At 41.9% G+C, this 20,997-nt stretch overlaps 1 protein-coding gene across 50 annotated transcripts in view; it reads right to left on the bottom strand.

Annotated features, from left to right (window-relative positions):
- Positions 1–20,997, bottom strand: part of SORBS1 (sorbin and SH3 domain containing 1) — a 171,193-nt gene that overhangs the window by 51,006 nt on the left and 99,190 nt on the right. For 13 of the 50 annotated variants that reach the window (XM_071811855.1, XM_071811857.1, XM_071811858.1 and 10 more), the window contains 8 exons: positions 18,829–18,884; positions 17,528–17,593; positions 15,317–15,412; positions 12,182–12,301; positions 10,629–10,655; positions 10,359–10,474; positions 6,268–6,639; positions 3,253–3,400 (listed from right to left, as the gene is read on the bottom strand). In XM_071811855.1, the coding sequence (XP_071667956.1) occupies positions 3,253–3,400; positions 6,268–6,639; positions 10,359–10,474; positions 10,629–10,655; positions 12,182–12,301; positions 15,317–15,412; positions 17,528–17,593; positions 18,829–18,838 (955 nt within the window). In that variant the 5' untranslated portion in view covers positions 18,839–18,884. The other 37 variants (XM_071811869.1, XM_071811870.1, XM_071811871.1 and 34 more) reach the window with 11 other exon arrangements.

The following is a 20,997-nucleotide window of genomic DNA, read 5'->3' as shown; positions in this document are numbered from 1 at the left end:
GGGAGACCGAGACTTGAAACCAGTAAGAAAAGGGGAAGAGGAAACAAGTATTTGAGTACACGTTTAGTGCAAAATAAAGGCGTCAAAAAGAAAATTAATCAAGACACCAGCAGATATGAAGGGAAGAAATTCTTACCTTAGTACTAGGAATGAACAAGAGGATCTGAAATGACTGGTTTATAAGCATAAATCTTATTGAGTTGGTATTACTGAAATCCAGTAGAAAAAATTCTGAGCTCTGTTATCACAACTGAGTAAGATCAAGCAGACAAAAAAAGGATATAGTGTAGTTTCTGTGCTTCAAATGCCATTACCTGTTTCTAAGTCTCTGACAGGTCCAAATCAAAGGGTCTTACATGCTTACAGATGAACTAGCAGATAAAACATAAGATAGGACAGTTGGTGATGTCTACTGCAACAGTCACTCCAGAGAATAAGATAACCAGCTCCTTAAAAATCAATCAATAATTCAGTGAGGAGATGAAAGTCACATTATCCACCTTGAAGACTAACTAAACTACTGGAGATCTCTGACTTCAAGCACGAAAATGACCTTGAAATTTCTAATTCAGAGGGTATTTCATAGTACACAACAGGAATTTATATTAAACCTCATCTTGACATGAAGTAATTGATTTCAGCACAAAACATAATTAACCATTCAGCCGAAGGTGGCTCATAACCTTTTAACAATTTGTCATATGTCATGAGACCAAACCAGGTTTGAATAGATAAGGTCCATAAAGATGAAACCAAATATGAATCATGTCAGCCAGGACAGAGATGTAATAGATAACTAAGATATGAGAATCATTTAAAAAACACTGAGTTAGCAAAAAATAAACCTTGATGCTGTGCTTGGATAAAGCCTAGATAGGAAGGGTAGCATAAGGAACTGTAAGAAACCCCCAATAGATAACAAGATGGAAAAAGTAAGAAAATGCATACTTATGAGTAGGCACCAGACACTGTGAAGTGAACGAAAATGACAAAGGAAGTAAAGGAATTAACAGAATGTCTCAGAGATTCAAAAATAGGTTTTGAGGTTCATGGAGAATAAACAGAAACGCAGCAATGATCTTGTTCTTTTACCAAATAGGCACAGTGGAACTGTTAATAAGAGAGCAGAAAAGATGACACATCTGATTACTATTTCCATTCTGCATTTGAAAAAAAATAATATTCTGACGTCCTCCTGCCTGATGGAGAAATACTTTCCACTTCAACAGTAACTAAGGACTATGCCAAATGATAACAACTGAGGTCAGATGCTTGAAACTTAACACATTTGTATAAACCGTACTGAAGAGCGTTAGAGCAGTTTTCTGCTCTAAACAGAGCAGTTATGGAGAGAGTAGCTCACTGGACAATTAACATTCATCCTCAGTATGTCTTGGAAAACAAAGGAAACTCCACAGGACAAGGATGAAAGCAAATGTTGTGACAACGTTCAAAAAGCATTAGTATGATGTCTGGGACATCTGTCTGTCAAGTTGACAATAATGCCAGAAAAAAATTGCAACGACTTACATGGGATTTTACGAATAAAAACATAGTATGACATATGCAATGTCAGTCAATACAGATTTATGACTAAGATGCCTTGTCAAGTCAGTTCTGTATGATTCTTGCAAATTACAAGTTTGACTAATAAAGGCTGAAAATCATGTATTAGAAGGAAATACTTCACACACTCAACCAAGTTGCTTATCAGGCCATGATCTATATCACAGTCAACAAAAATGTGACGAGAGAAGGCTCTTCAGTCTATCAGGATTCAGTATCATGAGTGCTAATGGTCAGAGGGGCAAGACATTCACACAGGACAAACTGTTAACTGTGAAGGTAATTAGTCAACAGAACACTCTGACATCTGTTGTCTCAGAGCGAGTATGTATGGATGATCATATTATAAAGATTTGTCTCTAGCGTTCTTAAAATCTACAGAGATAAAATATCCTAGTGTGGTACACACTGAAATGCTCCAGATTCAATATGCAAACCAACCAAATGAGTATGCCACCTCAAGAAAGTAAACAAAAGCTTTGAGACCAAAAAGGCTGCCTCAAATAATATTTTCTCCTCTTGAAGCAGCTGAGGAATCCAGACACCCTCACTCAGAAGCACGTAAGCAAAACTGCTTCAGATACTGGCAAAAAAAGGAGAGATAACCCATTCATTACACTTATAATCAGCTGGGCTGCAGTGAGGACGCTATCTTCAGGATCAAAGACTGAAGTCTGTTTTAAAAAGGCACTGAAAAAAAAAAAATACATGTGAGGCTGCAGAGGAGCACATCAATGCATGCCTGTAACTAGAATGACTACAATATGAGGAGTACAGACCTTGCACTGTAGATTGGAATCTGCCTGTCTTGGAGATTCCTAAGTCTGCTAGAAACCAAGGCAAGTAGGTCTGCACCTGTATGACCCTTTTATAAGCTACGGACTTTAGTGAAGCACAATGAACCGGGAGGCTGAGGTAATGCCAGCCATCAGGAGAAAGAAAACAAGAAGCAAAGTTTCCCTCTAATGCCAGAGGCAAAGAGATGCAACTATCCATTCAGAGAGAGCTGCTGTGAGGCAGAGAAAGGCTTAGACTAGTAAACACAAGAGTGCTCCAACATGGTTGTTTTGTTCATCTGCAAAACCAGTGCTCAAGGACTACTGCAGTATTAGTCTGAATTGATCCAGTTTGGGACAGAGGAACAAATTGCCATATTTAAACTTACAGACAAACAGATTATTTACTATTGGGTAAATTTTGCTGAGAATTCAGAGGCCAAATCTATTTCACAGTAACTGAAAATACAACTGCTTTCACACCGCAGTAACCAAGAAGTAAGACACTCACTTTTCCAGATAGGGAGAACCTACTTCAAGCTACCTTGGCTTCTACTGACAACGAGGTGAGCACATACACACTTTTCTACCATGCCAGACCACCTGATGGGGAATAAGTTGTTACCCTGTAATAACTTATCCATATGTACACAGCCCAGCTATAAGCCTCTCCCCCAGCCTCAGAGTGGCTTCTGATCCACAGGTTCTAATTAGAAAAAGTAGACATTGTCCCACGCCTCTAACCTCTTACTTGCCTATTCTCTGCTCCAGTCACTATATCCTTGTGGAGGTAGCTTTGTTAGCTCTTAGTTTAGACTTAATTGTTTATGGCAAACACATTCTCCAGTTCCTTATAGCATACCAGGTTGCTTGGTTTGAGCCACAAATATCAATATGCAAGTCTCCTTACCTCGATTGTGCTGCAAAAGGACAATAGTGGGATTGACGATTGTAGTAGAGGGATATGCAGAGGAAGACTTGTTGATTGAAGTGAAGGAGATTGGATAGTCAGTGCCAGTGCCAGGCTGGGGCACTTCACTTAGCACAGGACTTGAGTCCTGAAAAGGAGACCAACACATCGTTAGTGACATGCACCAGGCTGCTACACTGGGAAAATCTGGAAAAAAAACCACAAACATTTTGAGCTGAATGAGAAGCATAATCACAGCAAATTTTAGTAAAAAAAGGCATAAGCATGAGCATTACCCTGCTCCTTGTATGTACCCTGCTCGTTGTTAATGCAATTAGTTTGCTAAGGCGGTACTATAATTATTTGGTGTTGGGTTTCACAACTCCAACCCCAAAAGGAGGCACTAAATTCATCCAGCAGACTCTCTGGAGCAAACACAGGGTGCCAGAAATGAGCAGATCTGTTTGGAGGGGAAAGATGCAGACACCTTCCCCCTGATATGTACATACACAAACATTTGTTTTAGAAGTCTTCCTTTCATAGCAAGAAGTCAGACATGCAAAACTCATGCAATTCTGGAGTGAAATATTTTTACTGCAGCTGGTTTGGTAAGGAAGGTCCAAGGAATAAGGCTAGCACCATCACTCAGGAGACAGTGTGACACCTACCTGATTAAAATAATTAAATTTAAAAACAAAACAGTATATAGGATAAAAAGTAGGACTCTAGCAAGGAAGATACTCAATGTGGCTTTGTCACTGGAGCATGGATAGCAAGCTGTTCTTGTCCTCCATCCAGCTCCATTATTTACTTATTTCAAACCCACCTCTGGTATCATCACAGCTCTGGTTGTTATGTAGAAATATAGGCTGTGTCAGCAGGGAAACTTTAAAAACTAGTTCATCTTTGAAACATCTCAGTCCAGGGATACTTTTATTGGTGCACTATGACTAAGACTGTGTGCGCCAGTTTAGGCTGAGATTTTTCACAGATTCTCAAGGAATTTGGACACACAATTATCGTTAATGGGGAACGAGCATCCAAACAAAGAAGAGTGTGGAACAGCATACCAGATTTCTGCACTCCTGCTACTCCACTGTCTGAGTGAAATGCTGCAAGCACTGATCTGTAAAATGGAGCTGCACATTCAGGGGGATTTTCATCACTATAAAAAAAAAAACTGAACATGCAGAGAATGTTGCTCCAGAAGAATCCCTACTCCTGGCTTTTCTGGCCAAGTGCAACTCTGTGCCCTTCATACTCACTAGCGTCAGGGGAAAAGACTCACAGGACCAGGTAGGGGGCTGAACAGAGGCCAGAGTGAGGGCTGGCACCAGAGCTCAGAGATAAATCATAGTGAGAATCGGCCGTAATCAGAACAAGCATCTACAGTCTCTCCAGCCTAGAGGGGAAACAGGGAAGAACAATCATCTGCTGCTGGATGGTGGTGATCTTGTTCCAAGCAGCATCTGATCAGGCCATAGGCATTTAATGAGGACAGAGAAGAACCAATGGCCTTCAGAAATAGATGTCCCTAAAAGAGAGATCCAGCCCCATTTTTCTGACTGTGATAATATTCCAAACAATGAAATTCGGGAAAAGGAGTGGGAGTGGGAAGTATGAGCAAGTTGTGTTTGAGCTTCACTTGAGTAACTAAAATACAAAGAACCCCTCAAAGAAGAGGGATGTCAGATTAGGATAGGCTCAGCAGCCCCAGGTAAGTCACCAAAGTGTGTGAGTGAAGACCATTTAAATCCTTGTGGAAAAAAAAAATATCTCTATGACCACATGCCTGAAGTTGGCATGCCCGAAGATGTTTCAAAACTCTTATCTCATGAAAATCAGGTACAAGAAAATTTCCACTGCTCATCTCTGATTTGGATGCCTGCTGATTTTTTTCTAGAGCCTGCAGATAGGCTTCATTACAAAAACAAATTAGTGAGAAAACAAAAAAAAAACCCACCACATACCGAATCCCCTAAACTTTCATTGTTCTTTGCAGTAAAAAAACCCACAGATTTCAACAGAAGCAGAAACGCCAATGCTGAGAACTTCTGAAAATATCATCCTTAGTTGTTTTTTTCTTCCCGCCCTGCCCCCCAACATCTATTTGCAAGATCCCTAAAGAGTGAGAGGGCGAATAAAGCATCGTCATAAGAAGGGGGTTCTGCTGAACTTCTTACTTGTCCTTACAAGCAACAACATAAAAAAAATGTTGGTTGTGAGACTTGCAGTACAAGGAGGGTCAGGTACTTTTTGCCTCCTCTGCAACTCTGAGTGATGCTTTTCCTCCTTGCCCTTGAGGGCTTTTTTAAACAGGTGATGCATTTAAAGAGAAACAGAACCTAATCCAAGAAGAATACAGTAAATTGCAAATTAAAACTGTTGCAGATTGAATTCTTCAAAATTTTCAAAGACAAGCAATTCCAAACTGAAGAGATCCTCTCCTCCTAACCTACCCCATAGTACCTACACACTTGGAAGACTCTTAGGTCCATAACTGATATTATTGCTTGTAGGTCATTGGATCTTGGCAGCAATCTTACACTGATTTTGGCAGGGATTTGTGTAGAGACCATATATATGGTCTTGTGGCCAGAAAACCAGCCCTAACCTTTAACCGGTCTGCTGTTGCTGCTTTAAATATTATTGAAATATAATTAAGGATGCAATTAAAAGAGCCTGAAGAGATCAGTTAGTTACAGCTATTCTGTTTCTACAGAATTCATTATTCTGAGACAATCCTCTGAAGACTCTTGTGGTGTGCATCACCTAGTAGAATGAGCACAAAGGGAGACAGTCAAACATTGTTGCGAGGAGTCAATAGAAAGTTCAAAGCTGCACAAGGCAGGCAACACACATGCACTAGGACGTAAACAAGGTTTCAGTTGTCATGCTGCTGGCAGGGAGTGAGTCATCACTCCTCTCTCAAGTTTAGTATTGCAAGGAGAAAGTAATTTTAATCTAGGAATACAAATTTAGGAAAAGGGCGAGGAGGGTACTTGGCAAGCTTACTGTATGTGAGATGACTCCAGTGATTTCAGGCTTCGAGCCCCTGTGCAAAGCCCCTGTGACTGGAGGGACAAGTGAAGGTGGTGATGAGAAGAATGGCAGTTTTGGGTAAACAGAGGGTAATGTGTCAGATGCAGAGGGTGCTTGGTTATGGTGGAAACCCCTCTGGAGATGTGGGGGAATGAAATCGTCTAGAGTCGGAAAAGTCAAGGGTGAGCCAGAAGAAACAGTCTCAGGGAATACGGAGCCTTGCCCGAAAGGAACCAGAGGCGGTGGTGGAGTGCTGGAGCTGCCTTCTTGCTGTCTGTCGGGATTAACCTGGAGGAGGGGGACTACTATAACCCCAGGCTGAGCTGTGGTGGTGGCAGTGGCATCCTGTAGGAAACAAGGTGTTGTTATGCAATGGGGGAGATTGGTACTTTAGTCTAATGCAGCCATACAGCGTCATGCAAGGATGCACCCAAAATGATATGAAACACCAACACACCATCTCTCTTCAGGGAAACACACTTCTTCAGTCTTGCAGCCCTGGCCTCTATGAACACACACGATTTTTCACAAAAAACTTCCCCTCTTTTCCAGTTCTATGTAGTGAGGCTAAATCAAACCACAGAACAGCTCTGCATTCACCATCACTTGAGAAGCAGTAACCATCATATTACAGAGTTTGCTTCTTTTACACCTCCCTAAAATAGAAAGATCCTCACCAGCCCAACCCAACCCCCTACAAACACCACACACGCACATACACACAGATCAATGTTGGGGGGAGGGCGCTCATGGGGTGTTAAGTATTATCAAGTAGAAGACCACAAGACTCAGGTGGCACAATAAGTGCTCAGAAATTAGGTAGAAGGGGAATAAAGCATTAAGAGAACACTGTAATGAATTAAAGAACCATTCACACAGCTGAAAGAAAACAAGGTTATGGAGAAAACATGTACCATGCTGCGTCCCATTGCCTTGTATGGTGGCTGTCGCCGCTGAGTAAGGTAAGGCTCTTTTCTCATCCTGTCCTCTGTGGCAGCTGTGCTCGGGGCCTCTAGCACTCTGTCCCTCACAGCTTGCGGAGGTGATGACTGAGTCCAGGAGGGTTGGCCCGCATCATAACTAACTGCGTCTTTACTGAGGACAATGTAAAAGTACGGCCTGGGAGGGATAGGAGGAGGAGCAGCAGCAAGAGACTTTCCAGTATCTGTTACAGAAGAAACAATGTCTGTGGCTGGTGCCTGAGTGAGCTCAGCGCCCAAACTGGTGCTGGCTGCTGGGTCATGTGTGGTGCCAGTGGAATTTTCAGACGCGGCTGAGCAAGTGCTGTTAGATAAACAAGCTACATATAGTTTGGTGACCTTTTTATCTGCCTTCGTCTCATGACTGGAATTCATTCCAGCTTTACTACTGGGATCTGCCCTGTCAGGGTTGCGTTGTAGGGATGATGCATCCGACAAGGAGTGACTTTCCAAGAGTGGCTGCCCAGCATGCACCTCATCTTTAGGGCCTGAAGAGGGGGAATGCCCTGCTGGCAAGCCTTGCTTCCCACTGGGGATGGCCCCATAGGGGGTTGGTGATGAGAAATAACACCGTGCACTGGCATTTGGCGACACACGCTGTGTATAAGGCTTGGGTGCATTCAGGTACACGCAGTCCATGATGGGCACTGGCAAGAGGTTGGTCGCTTTAGTGTCAGTGCGAGGACGCCATGCAAAGCTTTCCTCTTTGGGAAGAGGAGGACGGGGAGGAGCAAGGGCCTGCCCAGGCAGAATTAAGAAGGAAGAGAGGGAGAGGAAGCAGCACCAAATGAAAGGAAAAAGGCAGGAAAAAAATAAATAAAATTAAAAGAATGAATTCGGTCATTAGACTTGGGTTAAGCAGGTTTTAATACAGCAAGAACAAAAAGCAAACACAGTATCTGGGAGGCCCGTGCAGAACTCACACACATCATCTCACACATTCTCTCTTTCTTAGCACTGCAGCACCCAAACTTTACCCAGTTCTCAAGTCCCTGCCTACACGTTCCTCCCTCTGGGGTAAATATCTCTCAATGCTGTATTGTTTCGAGGCCTGCACAGCAACACTCGCTATGCCCCTTGGAAAGCCTGAGTCAAGATTTAACATCCTGGCTAACTAAACCCAGGCTCACGCCTGTGTAACTAACTACTTCCCAGCACAGGGGACATTTGAATCGCAAAGCAAAATTCAGAGCTCTAGGCCATCTCTGCATGTTAAGAGCACTGCCAAAAAATGAACATTGTGAAGTTTCACCAGTGCTAATGAAAGCAGACATCATGTGAACATTATAGACTGCCACAGCTGGCTAAGTAAAAAGCCAACATTTCTTTCTTCTAAAAGCTAGCTCTTGAATTCTCTTCAGCATTTTTCAGTCCTGAAAATGTTTTCAGGAAGACCAAAACAATTAAAGTCTCTCAAGGAAGTGAGTTCATAAAAACACCAACAAAGAAATCCTGCTTCTAATAAATAATTTTTAAAGCTTTACTGTTTTTGGTATTTTGCAACATATAGGTTGCTAACCCCACAACTGCCTGCCAGCTGCAAACCCCACTCCAATCACAGCGATGTTTTTCCCAAAAGTCAAACTGTTTTTAAGTAAAATAACTTAGCAATAGAGAGGTTTTGTTTTACTTTATTGCTTTGTTACCAGTAGCTGAAGACTATAAACTCCTGAAAGGAAGAGAATTAAAACACCCACCTAATGAATAGCAGCTCCCTGCATTCTTGCAATTTAACCCTCTGGAGACTATGAAAGTAGGTTTTACACACACCCTATTGTCACATCTTTATGAGCAAAGGCTGGCAAAACCACTGCTAAAAAGGCCAAAACCAGAGAACTAAGATGCCTTGACAGCTCGCAATACTCAAATCTGAAAAAAAATACCACCTTTCAAATTCATCCACACGTGACAGGTTGTGGCCAGCACCTATTCTTGTTACATGGATATAGACATAGAATAGCTTAATAAAATTACAGCTACTGTCCCAAAATCATGCTGCCCCTCATTACCCCCCTTCCCTGGTGTGTATGGGAGTGGACAAGTGGGTTGGTAAGCGCTCATTCTGAAGGTTTTCTGCTTCTGGAGCAGGCTCATTCCTTAAGGAAAAATACTTTCGGTCTGGAGAATTCAGAGTGCAACAATATTTCCCTAGGTTAGGTGAAGCATCACTTTACAACTACACAGTATTGTCAGGAAATATTAATTCACCACCTGCAATTGCTATTTTTCATGTTCTTCTATTTCAGCTTAGTTTGGACAGCAGTCCTTGAGACTTCTTATAGAAGTACTGCGTGCATCAGCGCCCTCTCTGTTCACCAACAAGATCAATAAGGGACTACACAACAGCTGGAACTATCAGGCACTAAATGGGTGTCTCCTTTAGGGTGCCACTCCTTCCCATACCTTCATCTGAGTTGTACCTTCTTCCAATTTCATGAATGATGTCTGTTCTGTGGCATTGCTATAGGTCCCTGATGATGAGAGCAGCCACTCCGATAAGGGACAAGGCTTTAAGGGGACTGTTTCACACAAGAAAGCAGTCTCTAACAAAGGGTTTCCTTATCAGCTTTCAGTCTGCTTCTGTGCAGACCAGCCACTCAAAAGAAAAAGGATGAAGTTACACTTCTCTTAACAGATTGACTTCAACTATTTACCTTCAGGTACAAATAACCCTTCCCTTGTTGGCTTTATCAGTTATAGTGTTAAAACTGGAAGGCATTTCCCCAGTATCTTGTTTTTAACATAGGGAGTAACTCTGCTTTCAACCTGTAGCAACCTCTAGCAAATAGATCAACATAAAAGACAAAACAGCAATAGAAGACAAGTTCACCTTTTTTCTTGCAAACAAACAGTGTTGTCCTCCTCCTTCATCCACCAAGGAAATACTGTGGCGTGTCTGAACACACAAGCTCCACAGCACTCTGCTGACAGCAGGGCTGCCCCATTTTAACGATAGGAAAAGCCGAGGCACAGCAACTTACCCAAGTCTGCCGCAAAGTTTGGAGTTCAACCCAGGACTCCTGACTGTGAATCCAGTGCTTGAACCCAGAAGATCACCCTCAGGGTCACAGAAGAAAGGCTTACCTGTGGCTTGCTGTCTGAGGAAAGGTTCGGACGCACACTCCTATAACCCTTGGCAGCCAGAGAAGATGGTTGGGCATCCCCATTGGCATCGGTGTTAGATGACGATCTGTAGTCATCTGCAAGAGGAAGGAAAACACAGATCACAAGGATTCCCTCCCAGCTACAAGACAAGCAAAAGGAGGAAACTCCTTTCTCCCTTTTTTTTTTTTTTCCCCAGAAAACAACAAATCCTTCCAAGAAAGCAACAACATAAGCAGCCAATGTTTGTACCTGTTTCTGGGTTTTCTGGCTCCAGACCTAAGCATTTCACAGAAAGGAGGGGCAGAAGAGGGGTGGGGGAGGAGGACAGCCATAGAGGAAAAGAAAGGGGAAAAAATAAACCATTACATTTACAGAAAACATACCAATTAAAGTTAAGAGTTGAGCTACTTCATTTCACACATAAAATGCTTTCTGACAGGGCTGTGTAATTACCATAGAGACCAGCCCTAAACATGATGCCCTGCTTATTTCTGACCTTTGTAAACACAAGGCAATTCATTCAGTGCAATGAAGAAACAATTGTTCATTGACATTCTTATTTCAGAGGCAAAAAGGCAGCCCAGCTAGCTACTTTCTAAAGCTGCAGCTTGATGTGCAGACACCACAAATTATTGGAAATGCTGGGACTCTGTATCCAGCCACGACACAGGCTATGAAGACATATCTATTCTTATCAACATCACTATGTGTGATTAACCGAGACTGGCAACAAATAGATTGGGTTTTGCAGATTAAGTGCGTGTGCATGAAGGGAGGTATAAAATACCATGTCAGTTTACAAAACCAGTCCCTGCAGCTGGAGGCATTAGACTCATCACCTATTTACCCACCTCCCACTGGGCTCCTCCCCACCCCTCTGCCCATTTTACTGTTTAAGTTATATGCAAAAAGCCCTTCCAGCTCCAAAGTACATTTCATAAAGTGATTGAGAGAGTAAGCAAAGGAAGTATTAATGAGCTGATTTCCATAGTAATGGGCTCATTGCCATTCAAGCTGCTGGAAATTTATGAAGCCATCAAAAGAAAGGAGAGAGGCAATGGTGGGAGGTAAGAACGAAGAAACAGAGAATGGCAAGCATGAAAAGAGAGTAGGTCACGGGTGGAGCAGAATGGGAAGAGAAGACAGAGCAGAAAGCAGCACATTGGGGCTGGAATTAATGGAATTGCCCTTCTTCCAACAATACAGGCAGAAACGATGTATGCTTTGCTTTCAAGAGCAAGTGTGACCCCTTCCCCCCTTAACAGCATCTTGCCTTTGGGAGTTCAGCCTCTCTGCCAGACCCACGACACTGGCCAGGTTTGTTATGCTTTGCCTGTCTCCTACAATTAAGTAATTACACGTCTGCTATTGAAAGATGGCAGAGCTCTGTGGCGACACTGTCTGTCTGAGACGCTCTCCCTGCTCCCTTGACAACCCAAGCGAATGCTACGGTTGCAGTAGCACCACTCAGCCCCTTTATGTTCCACCTCACGCCCGGGATAAAAGGAGGTGACATTTCCAGGAGAAGAAAAAAAAAAAAAAGAGTTTGTGGTGCTTTTGACAGCAAAAGGGAGCTGTAAACAAACTTCAGCCAATGAGTGAGTGGTCATGAAACCTGCACTAGGAGCGAACAAGAGCCAGTCTCCCTCCACTGGTCTGGTTCTTGCAAGAGCTTTCCGACTATGCTACACGATTTGGGGCTTTAAATCGTAATCTAAAAAAAAGTCACCCCAAGACCGTGGGATGACCTCACTTGAGGTTATTGTGACTAATATATTGCAGTTAACCTTCCATCCACTTACTTTCAGGTTGCTCGACATCCTGGGGACTCGGTGAAGTGATATTCTGATTCTCTTCATAGGCTGGGGACGCCCGGAGTGTCACAGCTCCTTTCCCGCTGCAGACTTTAGTGGGATCCATTTCTACAGGAAACGTGCAGGCGCAGAGGAGACACATTGAAACAGACAACACAAAGCTATCAGGAGCCATCAGAGCCCTATGTAGTAATTTTAGCATGGCTGCTTCCGGGTCAATCAATCTAGTAATGTTTATGCAGATGAAGATTAGCTCTGGATTTAAAGCACTGAGAAATTAAAGCAGTTTCATATTCATGTAATTGATGAATGTACAAGTAAGTTCTGAGTCAGTGTAACAGAGATAAGAAAAGAGGGAAAAAGGATGAGTGTTGGAACTAAATTTCACAGGTCTATTTGCTTTATTTGGTCTGCTTTGTGTGGAGACATTGTAGTAGCAAGGACATTCTACCGTTACACTTGTGACTCTTCTACAGGGATGTCCCAATAATGTAAAGCAGTACGATTTGTGTGCTGAAGCCTTAAAAATGCTTTTCATGGAGGACTGAAAGAGAAAGTCAGTCTTATGGCCACTGAACAATAAAATCTTGAACCTATGCTGAATATGATCTAAAGACAGGGAGCTGCAAGCCATCTTGCCTCCTTGCTGTCTCCCGTATTTCACAGCAGTGTTTAACCTCCTGACACAGGAACCCAAATCCCAAGACCTAGACTTAGTACACATCTGTTCAGGTCACCCTGTGAGCCAGACACCAGATCATGGCAGCAACGTTGTTGAGGCCCAATTCAGCACAGCTTAATGTGCAGGCTTACCTTTGCACATTTCAGTCCACAGATTTGGGTTTTTTCCTCCTGTCATCCTATGAAGTAATAACAAACCAGTACTTCAAGGCTATTTTCTTCCCCTTACTTAAAATCCTTCCGGAGAGTTGTTTCCTCTGAGATACGTATAGAAGCAATAAGCCTAAAGGGTGTCTCACTTATCCAAGCTACTTCCACAGGAAAACACATCCTCTCCCTTCCTCATGCACTATTACTGACCCTGCAGCTGCCATCAGGCTTCACTTTGACCTACCTAAACAGGGGTGCTAGTCCTACCATGACACAGCACAGGGAGCCTGAAGAGGTCCTGAGCATGTACTGTCTTACCCAAATAACAATATGATGATTTTTATGTTTATGGGGTGAGAATCATGCTATCTCTACACAGAGAGGGAGGCAGGAACTGTTATTATAATGAAAGTTCTGCCTTCAGACTGGACAGACGGGGCAAAGGCTGATGCTTTTTGCCCAGACAACAGCCCATGTTTGTGTTGATCAGTATTCCCTGGCTGATTGCAGCAAGATAATGTCCCACTAAATCCATATCAGCACAGTGCCTACAGACCATGACAACACCTCAGCTAAGGTTGTAAAACATACAAACCACAACAAACACGGCCATAATATAGGGAAACATCAATAGTGCCAGATGGACAACAGTAGTAAGTGGAAAGACTCGACAAAATGTCAAACACCTGGCTTGCATCAAAAGCCTTCACGCTGGAATCACCAGAGTTCAAGCTTTTACATGGGCTTCCAGTGCTTTAGGGATTTCACAAAAAAGCACAGCTTCAGATGTACACTTAGGACTGGAGAAAGGACTGAGTAAGTAAGGAATCAGAGGATATTTTCCTACAGTTCAGGCTTAGTTCGTTTAGGCAGCCTCTGTAAAGGGAGAGGCTAATCACCCAGAGATATCTGTCCAATGCTGCTTAATCCTTAAATATACCACATTTGTACTCACACCACACAACTGATCATGCCTTTAAGGTCATCCACGCACCTGATGAGAAAGAAGTTGACTTTTCTGACTGATTTTCACACGACCCAGATAGGGTCAGGACTCCTTTTGCCAAGGAGTCCAGTTGTGGCTACTGTTCCCATCCCACACAGCACAACATGCAGCCTGAGGACTCTACAGACCTGCTTTCAAACCAGAGGACAAAGGTTCTCTGGGACTCCATTTTCAAGAGTGCTGTAACTCTGAGGCATGGACACACTGTTGGGAGCCACCAGGCCTGATTTAGACATCCAGAGATGGCAGCATAGCTGTTCTCCTATGCCTCTACACCTATATTCCCTTCACAGGTACTGGAGACAAACGGAAACACCTAGAGTTCACCATGCCATAAATGTCTCCATCATACTTGAGGAGAATCTAATTTAGGAATCAAAGTACTTAAAAAAAATCCATACAATATATTAAATCTGTATATTGAATCAAAATAGTAAGAATCAGGAAAATTGTTCTGAACTCAACAAAATTAAGATGTTTTGAAAAGGCTTTGAAAATTAAATATTGTCAGACTGTTTCCATTTGGGGAGGAAGAGAAATACCCAAGATGTTTAATTCCCTGACGATTTAGGTGAAATGAAGGAAAACAAAAATCTGAATCTCTCAGTACAGAAATCCAGTAGATGCTAATAAACATGACATCAGTACTGTAACAGTCCAACAGAGTGCATGTGTGACAGATTCGGAGAGACAAGCAGTACCATACAGACTAATCTGGTTGTCCAAATCCAGCAAAGTACAAAAATAATTTTGTACTTCTGGCGGGAAAAAATGTGCTTGTGGATGGGGTGACAGACAGCCTAACATCCTTATTTATCCATCTAAAGATGCTGTAAAGTCAGTGAACGTACAGAAAAACAAAGCCACCCCAAAGCTAAATGGTGCTTGAACCTGTAAAATACCATCTCTGACATCTATTTACTTTCATAAAGACTAAAGATACACAGGAAACCTTTAGTTCATCAGGATTTCTGTTCAAAATGAGGCTGTAATAACAATATTACTCATAACCGAGCATTAGTAGACAGGCTTACAATGATCCCAGATTCAAGTAGACACAATTATTTCTGCAGAGGAGCAGCATAATTGAGAACAGTGTATTGTGCCATCAAGAGCTAACTTTATTATCTACTGATGAAATCTACAGCTCTGGAAACAGTGAGAAGAGGATGAAGCTGAAAACTAGCCAAAGCGTGTGGGTGAAGCAGAGAGATAATGACAGAGAGAGAGAAGAGAGAGAACGATGGCCAACTAATGCATGGCAGGGGGAGAAAGGAAGAAGATACCTGTAGGCAGCACTAGGTGAGGAGAACTTTTCACTTTCTTCACAGGGATTATTTTAACGGCAGAAATAGAGCGTGTACATAAAGGGACATCAACAGCTGCAAACACAAAAGTGTAAATGGCACATCCAAAAAGGGAAGAACAGAGTTCGGGAAGCATGCCACAAAATTTTCTAATGTACTTGGAGACACAATAGCAGGAAATTTCAAATACAAAAGCAGTCTAGAGAGCAGTGATGCAACCGTTAAAAATATCCCTTCATTTGCCATAAATCAGGATGCGTCTGTTTTATGCAGCATACAGAACTGCTTACTGAATTGACTAAGTGCTGACTGCCACTAGGCTGCAGGCAAAAAGAATCTGGAAGCATTAGTTTTCAGAAGCCATCACAAAATTTAGTGTAATCATTTCAGTGATATACACTACATGCAAAAATTAAAATGTTAAGTTACCATTAATATGGGTCAGTTAAAACAAAGTGAAAAAACAAGGACTGAAGGGTTGAGAAAGGAACATTAAACTAGCCACAGTACATGAATTCTGGATTTTATGGCACATTATTTTACAAGTTCAGCAACAGAAGAAAGTGAGACATGAAATGACCTTGAAAATAATCCCATGCCAAAAGGTAGCATCAAAATATAAATTGCAGAAAAAAATCCATCTATTTGAACAGTAAACTGAAGAGACTTCTGCTGGACTCCATCGGCTAGCACACTAGTTATACTAGATGTGGTAACATAGGGGAAAACCATACATAGGACCATGTGAAATTCTAGCAATTATTACAGAACTGTCCAAATCAGCTGGTACTTCCTCTCTCTGACTCTGTATTACAGCTAATGTATAACCCTCTTGGAAAAAAAAATGGAGAGGGGAGTGGTAAAAAAAGGCCAAAAAAATAAGTGAAGATCAACAGGATCTTCACAACAGATAAAGATTTTGTAAATCGTGGCTCCACCAGAGTAACTTCAAGTTGTGCTTTTAATTTCTGCAGAGCCAGGATTTTCTCCTTTAAAACCTTTTAGTTTTCTGTGTATTAAAAGGAAAATGCAAGATGCCTCCTCACATTCCATGCCATCTCTCTCAGGCCAGCAAAATCACGAGTAAGAGGAAGCACATTTCTTATACTCTAAAACAGCAATACTGAGCACTGGGCCAGCTTGAGGGAGTCACTGACATCAGGGTCTGTGTACATCCCCCTCTTGTGGCAGATATTTCTGGTCCCTGGCAAAACTGGAAAGCACAAACTTCACCAATCTAGAAAAGGGCTCTCAAGCAAAAGTATGGGGGAAAAGCTTGATGGAATTTCTTCAAACCTCATAAAATCATTAGTTTTTAATTTGATAGGGCTGCTTTAAATAATTCTTCTTCTTTTTTTTTTTTTTTCTTTTTTTTTTCCTTCATGAAAGAGAAATCCAAATCAAACCCTGTGGTCCAGGCTTCTGCATGAGCACTGGAGACTCTGTGAATACAATGGATCCCAAATCCAAACAGCCTGTGGCTTAGGAAACAACCCTAATTCTGTTCTGCCCTGTAACTGACTGAATTCATCCATCCACAAGGCAGTCAAAATGCTAACCACTATAAAAAGGCATCAAAGGAAAAGAAAGGAAACAAAACCAGCAGAAAAAACACCCATGCCACCACATACTTCCACACTGCCAAAACACACACCATCACTATACAATATTGAATGCTATAAAGCCACTGCAAGCCTACTGATGCTAACATGAATACTGGTTTGTTTCAATAAGTTTGGGTTTTAACATGTTGCTGCTAATAACGGGGTTTTTTATTACTTAAATGGTTAGTTCCTACCCTTTAATCCTGGGCTCAAACTTTCACCTTCCACTGAAGTTAACAGGATTCACACACAGGCACCCACAAACCCATGCTGTCTAAACACCCTCAGATATTGATTCACAGGTGCTCTCAAGTACCACAAGCTGTGCACAGATTTCCTCAAAACAGCACTAAAAGTATACAGAGAGGCAAATCTTGCCTGCCACCTTTAAGACACAAAGAACACTTGTTCAGCTAAGAAATGCTGCTGCTGCTGGCACAGTGCAGCACAAGGCTTTTCTTGTGTCAGTCGCCAAGCAGACTAAATTTGGAAACCCTGCTGTAGCAAATGTCCACGGAAATCAACCACAGCACGCAGCTGACATGCAGGGGGAGCTGCAGAGATGTCTCTGAAGCTCTTAACCCACCTTTTTCTTGTCCATTGCTGCTCAGTCCATTGACAACAGTTTTTGCAACATTAATTTCTTCACGTTCTGTAAGACGAATAAAGAAGCAGATTACTTCTGGGATAAAACCTCTGCAACTGAATTTAACCTCTGACTATGAGGGGATGCCGTGGGTCAGCACTACTTGATTCAGGCACCAGGAAGTAGTCCTACTGTCTCAGGAGATGGTGCTCAGAGACAGAAATCTCCCTCAGATGATACCTCTGTACCTCCTTTCCCTTTGCCTACCTGGCTCGCAGCCTCTTTTAAACAGGGACCGTCTCTATATGTGCATACAGCATCCAGCTCAGTGATGAGGTTTTCAAGAGAGATTTATTTCAAGTCTGCAATGTCCTCAGCTGACAGGAATAAAACTGGCTCTCGTGAATTCAGAGAAACACAGAAGACAGTGCTAGAAAGGATCTCCAAGGGTCATCTAGAGCCATATTCCTGATCCATGGAAGAAACAAAGCTACCTCTGTCACTGCTGACAAATGTTTGCCTGACAAGTTCTTGCAAACTTCCAGCATCACCCTAAAGCAACCTGTTCCAGTGCTTCACAACCTGGAAGCTTATCAATGCTTAAGCCAAATTCCCAGCTCATGTTTTTCAGACATGGATTAGCATCCTAGCTTTCCTCTGGGCTCTCTCCAAACAGTTCACATTTTTCTCAAAATGTGGTGCTAAAAACTGGACATGATACTCCAGCTGAGACTTGATAAGGTGCTAAAATCAAGTGGGAATATTATTCCACAGGTCCTACATACAGCACTTCAGCGTGATGTTTGCTTCACTTTTCACTCTGATTTATCCTGTTACCCAGACAAGCCCAGTTGTTTTCCTCTGCCCAATCAGCCCCATTTCCTGGTCCCTCATTTTTCTTTGAGCAGTTGATTTTTCCTATCCAGGCATTAAACTTTCCATTCACCCCTACTAAAACATATCAAACTATTTCAGAAAGGTTTTTCAGGTAATCAATAATTTTGAATTCTTCTATTCTAAAGTGAAAGAAGCTAAAGTGACCTACTGCGGCTCAAGATGTTTCTTTTTGAGCACTATGGGCCAAACTGAAATGCAAAGCCAGGACACTTCTTACGACACTTTTTATGACACTGTTGCTTCAATAGTCAGATTTCATGAGCTTTCACGGCCTTTGACTATTTTTCTCAGAGGCAGAAGAAGCCAAAAAAAAAAAAAAGAGTAGCTGTATCAGAAACAGACAAATATTTATAGTAATAAAAAGGAACGCTAATGAGGACAAGTAGAAAACAACACAGACTTACCAGAGCTCATGGTTGCAGAGGGACTTGCCTTTTTCACTTCTGGATCTTGTTTATCTCTGTTTAAAGTGAAATGCAGAATGGTTACATTATGTTTCATATCTGCCCAGACAGCACTGGACATGATGCTGGACATTCATCAAAAAAGTCAAGGTAATAGTCACAGTTTCTTCAAAAAATTTACTTTCAAAAACCAAATGGATTTACATCAACCACTAGTTACATTTTTTTCTGATAATTACCAGAAACTAAAGAATGTTTCCACCCAACATAGGTACTAGTTTCAGACTTTAAGGTTAAACCTCAACGTTAAATTGTAAGATAGTGATTAAAGCCTAAGAATCTATATATGGCAAAGTGCATATCTGGCCAGCTTCTAATACATAAAATGTGCATCATCTTTAAGAAAAATTTTTAAAAATCTCAGTGAGACTAAAAGCTTTAACCTAAAACTCTCAGCTTAGACCACTGCCAGATTTCAAGGCAAACTGTTGCTCAGATTAAAGTCAATCTCTCTTTTGAAAGATGTTATAATGCAGAAGGAATACAGTCATCAAAACGTGTATTAACTTCTGCACCAATCATTTCCAGCCCTGCAGTGCCACTGATATTTTCAGGATCAGACTCCAGTATGCGAAACTTTAAAATTAGAAGCTTTGGTTCCTCCTGGGACCAAAGGCAGTGAAATTACCAACCCAAGAGAAAAACTCCCAGATGGAGACCAAAGGAGAAAAAAGCCTGTTTTCACAGTCATGAGAGCCTAGAGAGGGCAACTGTGGGGCCTCGTCGTACTCAGTGCCCACTCCTGCAGGGACTTGATACCTGCAGCAAACCAATGGGTTTCAATGTTACACCACAGATGTCGGTTTTCAATAGTCAAAGAGTGACATTTCTACAAGAGAAGTCCATGCTTGCCAAGATCTCTCAACTCGCTAAAGGTCCTAGGTTGAATTACAAACCCTTTCATTTTATGTTCTAATCTTTTTCTCCTCTCCAAAGTTAGTGCTGAAGAGAATGAGATCAAGCGTGACTTCAGCCAATTAATGGCTTTCATGACATGAATACAAATATGTATCTGAAGCTGCAAAATCATGCATAAAAAAAAAGACCCTAATCTGTGAAGTACAGGGCAAAATTGCTCAGAGAAATAAGAAACTAAACAAGAGAGTTGGAAACACTTGTTTTCTTGTTACATGAACTGGAGGCAGCAGTGGGACATTGTAAGAGGTGGAAATTTGGGGAACTGAATTTACTCTCTTGCCTCAAGCATTCCCATTTTTAACTAGCATTAGCTTCATATCAGCCAGAATATAATGGCTATGTTCAACAGATCCTCAAAAGGAAATACAAGAAAACTCTACAAGCAAATATAGCAACAGATCAGTCTATAAAACCAGCCAATACCTGGGTTCTCCAGCATGCCGCCACAGCAACAGCTGCCAACACTTAATTATTTAAATATTTTCTCCATTAAAATATCTACATGAAATGTCCATCACGGGTTGGTGAAGGCTCAGCAGAATGCAGCCCAATTCCCAGCTGATCCCAGTAAAACCCAGTGAGAAGTGGAGGGTGCAGTCTAAAAGCAGTCAACAACAAAAGTTGAGCTCAACTTAAAGGTCTGATGCCCAGATTCACCTGCTGTACAGCATCTGCTTTTTGTTTCTACTGTTTCATACCAGAAGTACCCTGAAACAGTAACAGTTGACACAGCCTGAAAATGTATACACGTGTACTTAATAATAATGGACTTTCTGATCTCCGTATGTTTCTATCACAGAAAGATGCCTTAGTTCAAGCAAAGCAGAAAGAAACAGGTCAAAATGACAAGCTATCCAGACTAAGGAGGTTTGTAGCAATATCACACTCTTCTATGTATGGAAAACTGTTACGAGTTTAAACTCACTGGATAAATAAAGGTCCCTCCATAGGGCAGGAGAAAATTACAAGAAAGCGTAGTACTGCAGTAAGTCTCAGCTCAGCTTGAGGATTAAAGCCATTCTGAAGCTGAGGAGGTTTTTGGTACCCAGAAGTTTTGACTCAGCACTGGCCCTCTCCATGGGCTTCGTGCAAGTCATGGTAGAGTTTCTTTCACTCCAAGCATTCCCTAAAGGTTGCATACTTTCCTCTGGTATAAGATAAGAAAGGTTGGGGGGAGGTGAAGGAAATCCA

This window comes from Patagioenas fasciata, chromosome 8 (genome assembly GCF_037038585.1).
Source record: "Patagioenas fasciata isolate bPatFas1 chromosome 8, bPatFas1.hap1, whole genome shotgun sequence".
Taxonomy (NCBI): Eukaryota; Metazoa; Chordata; class Aves; order Columbiformes; family Columbidae; genus Patagioenas; species Patagioenas fasciata.
Note: the sequence above shows the minus strand (reverse complement) of the source record. Positions and strands in the feature narration are given on the sequence as shown.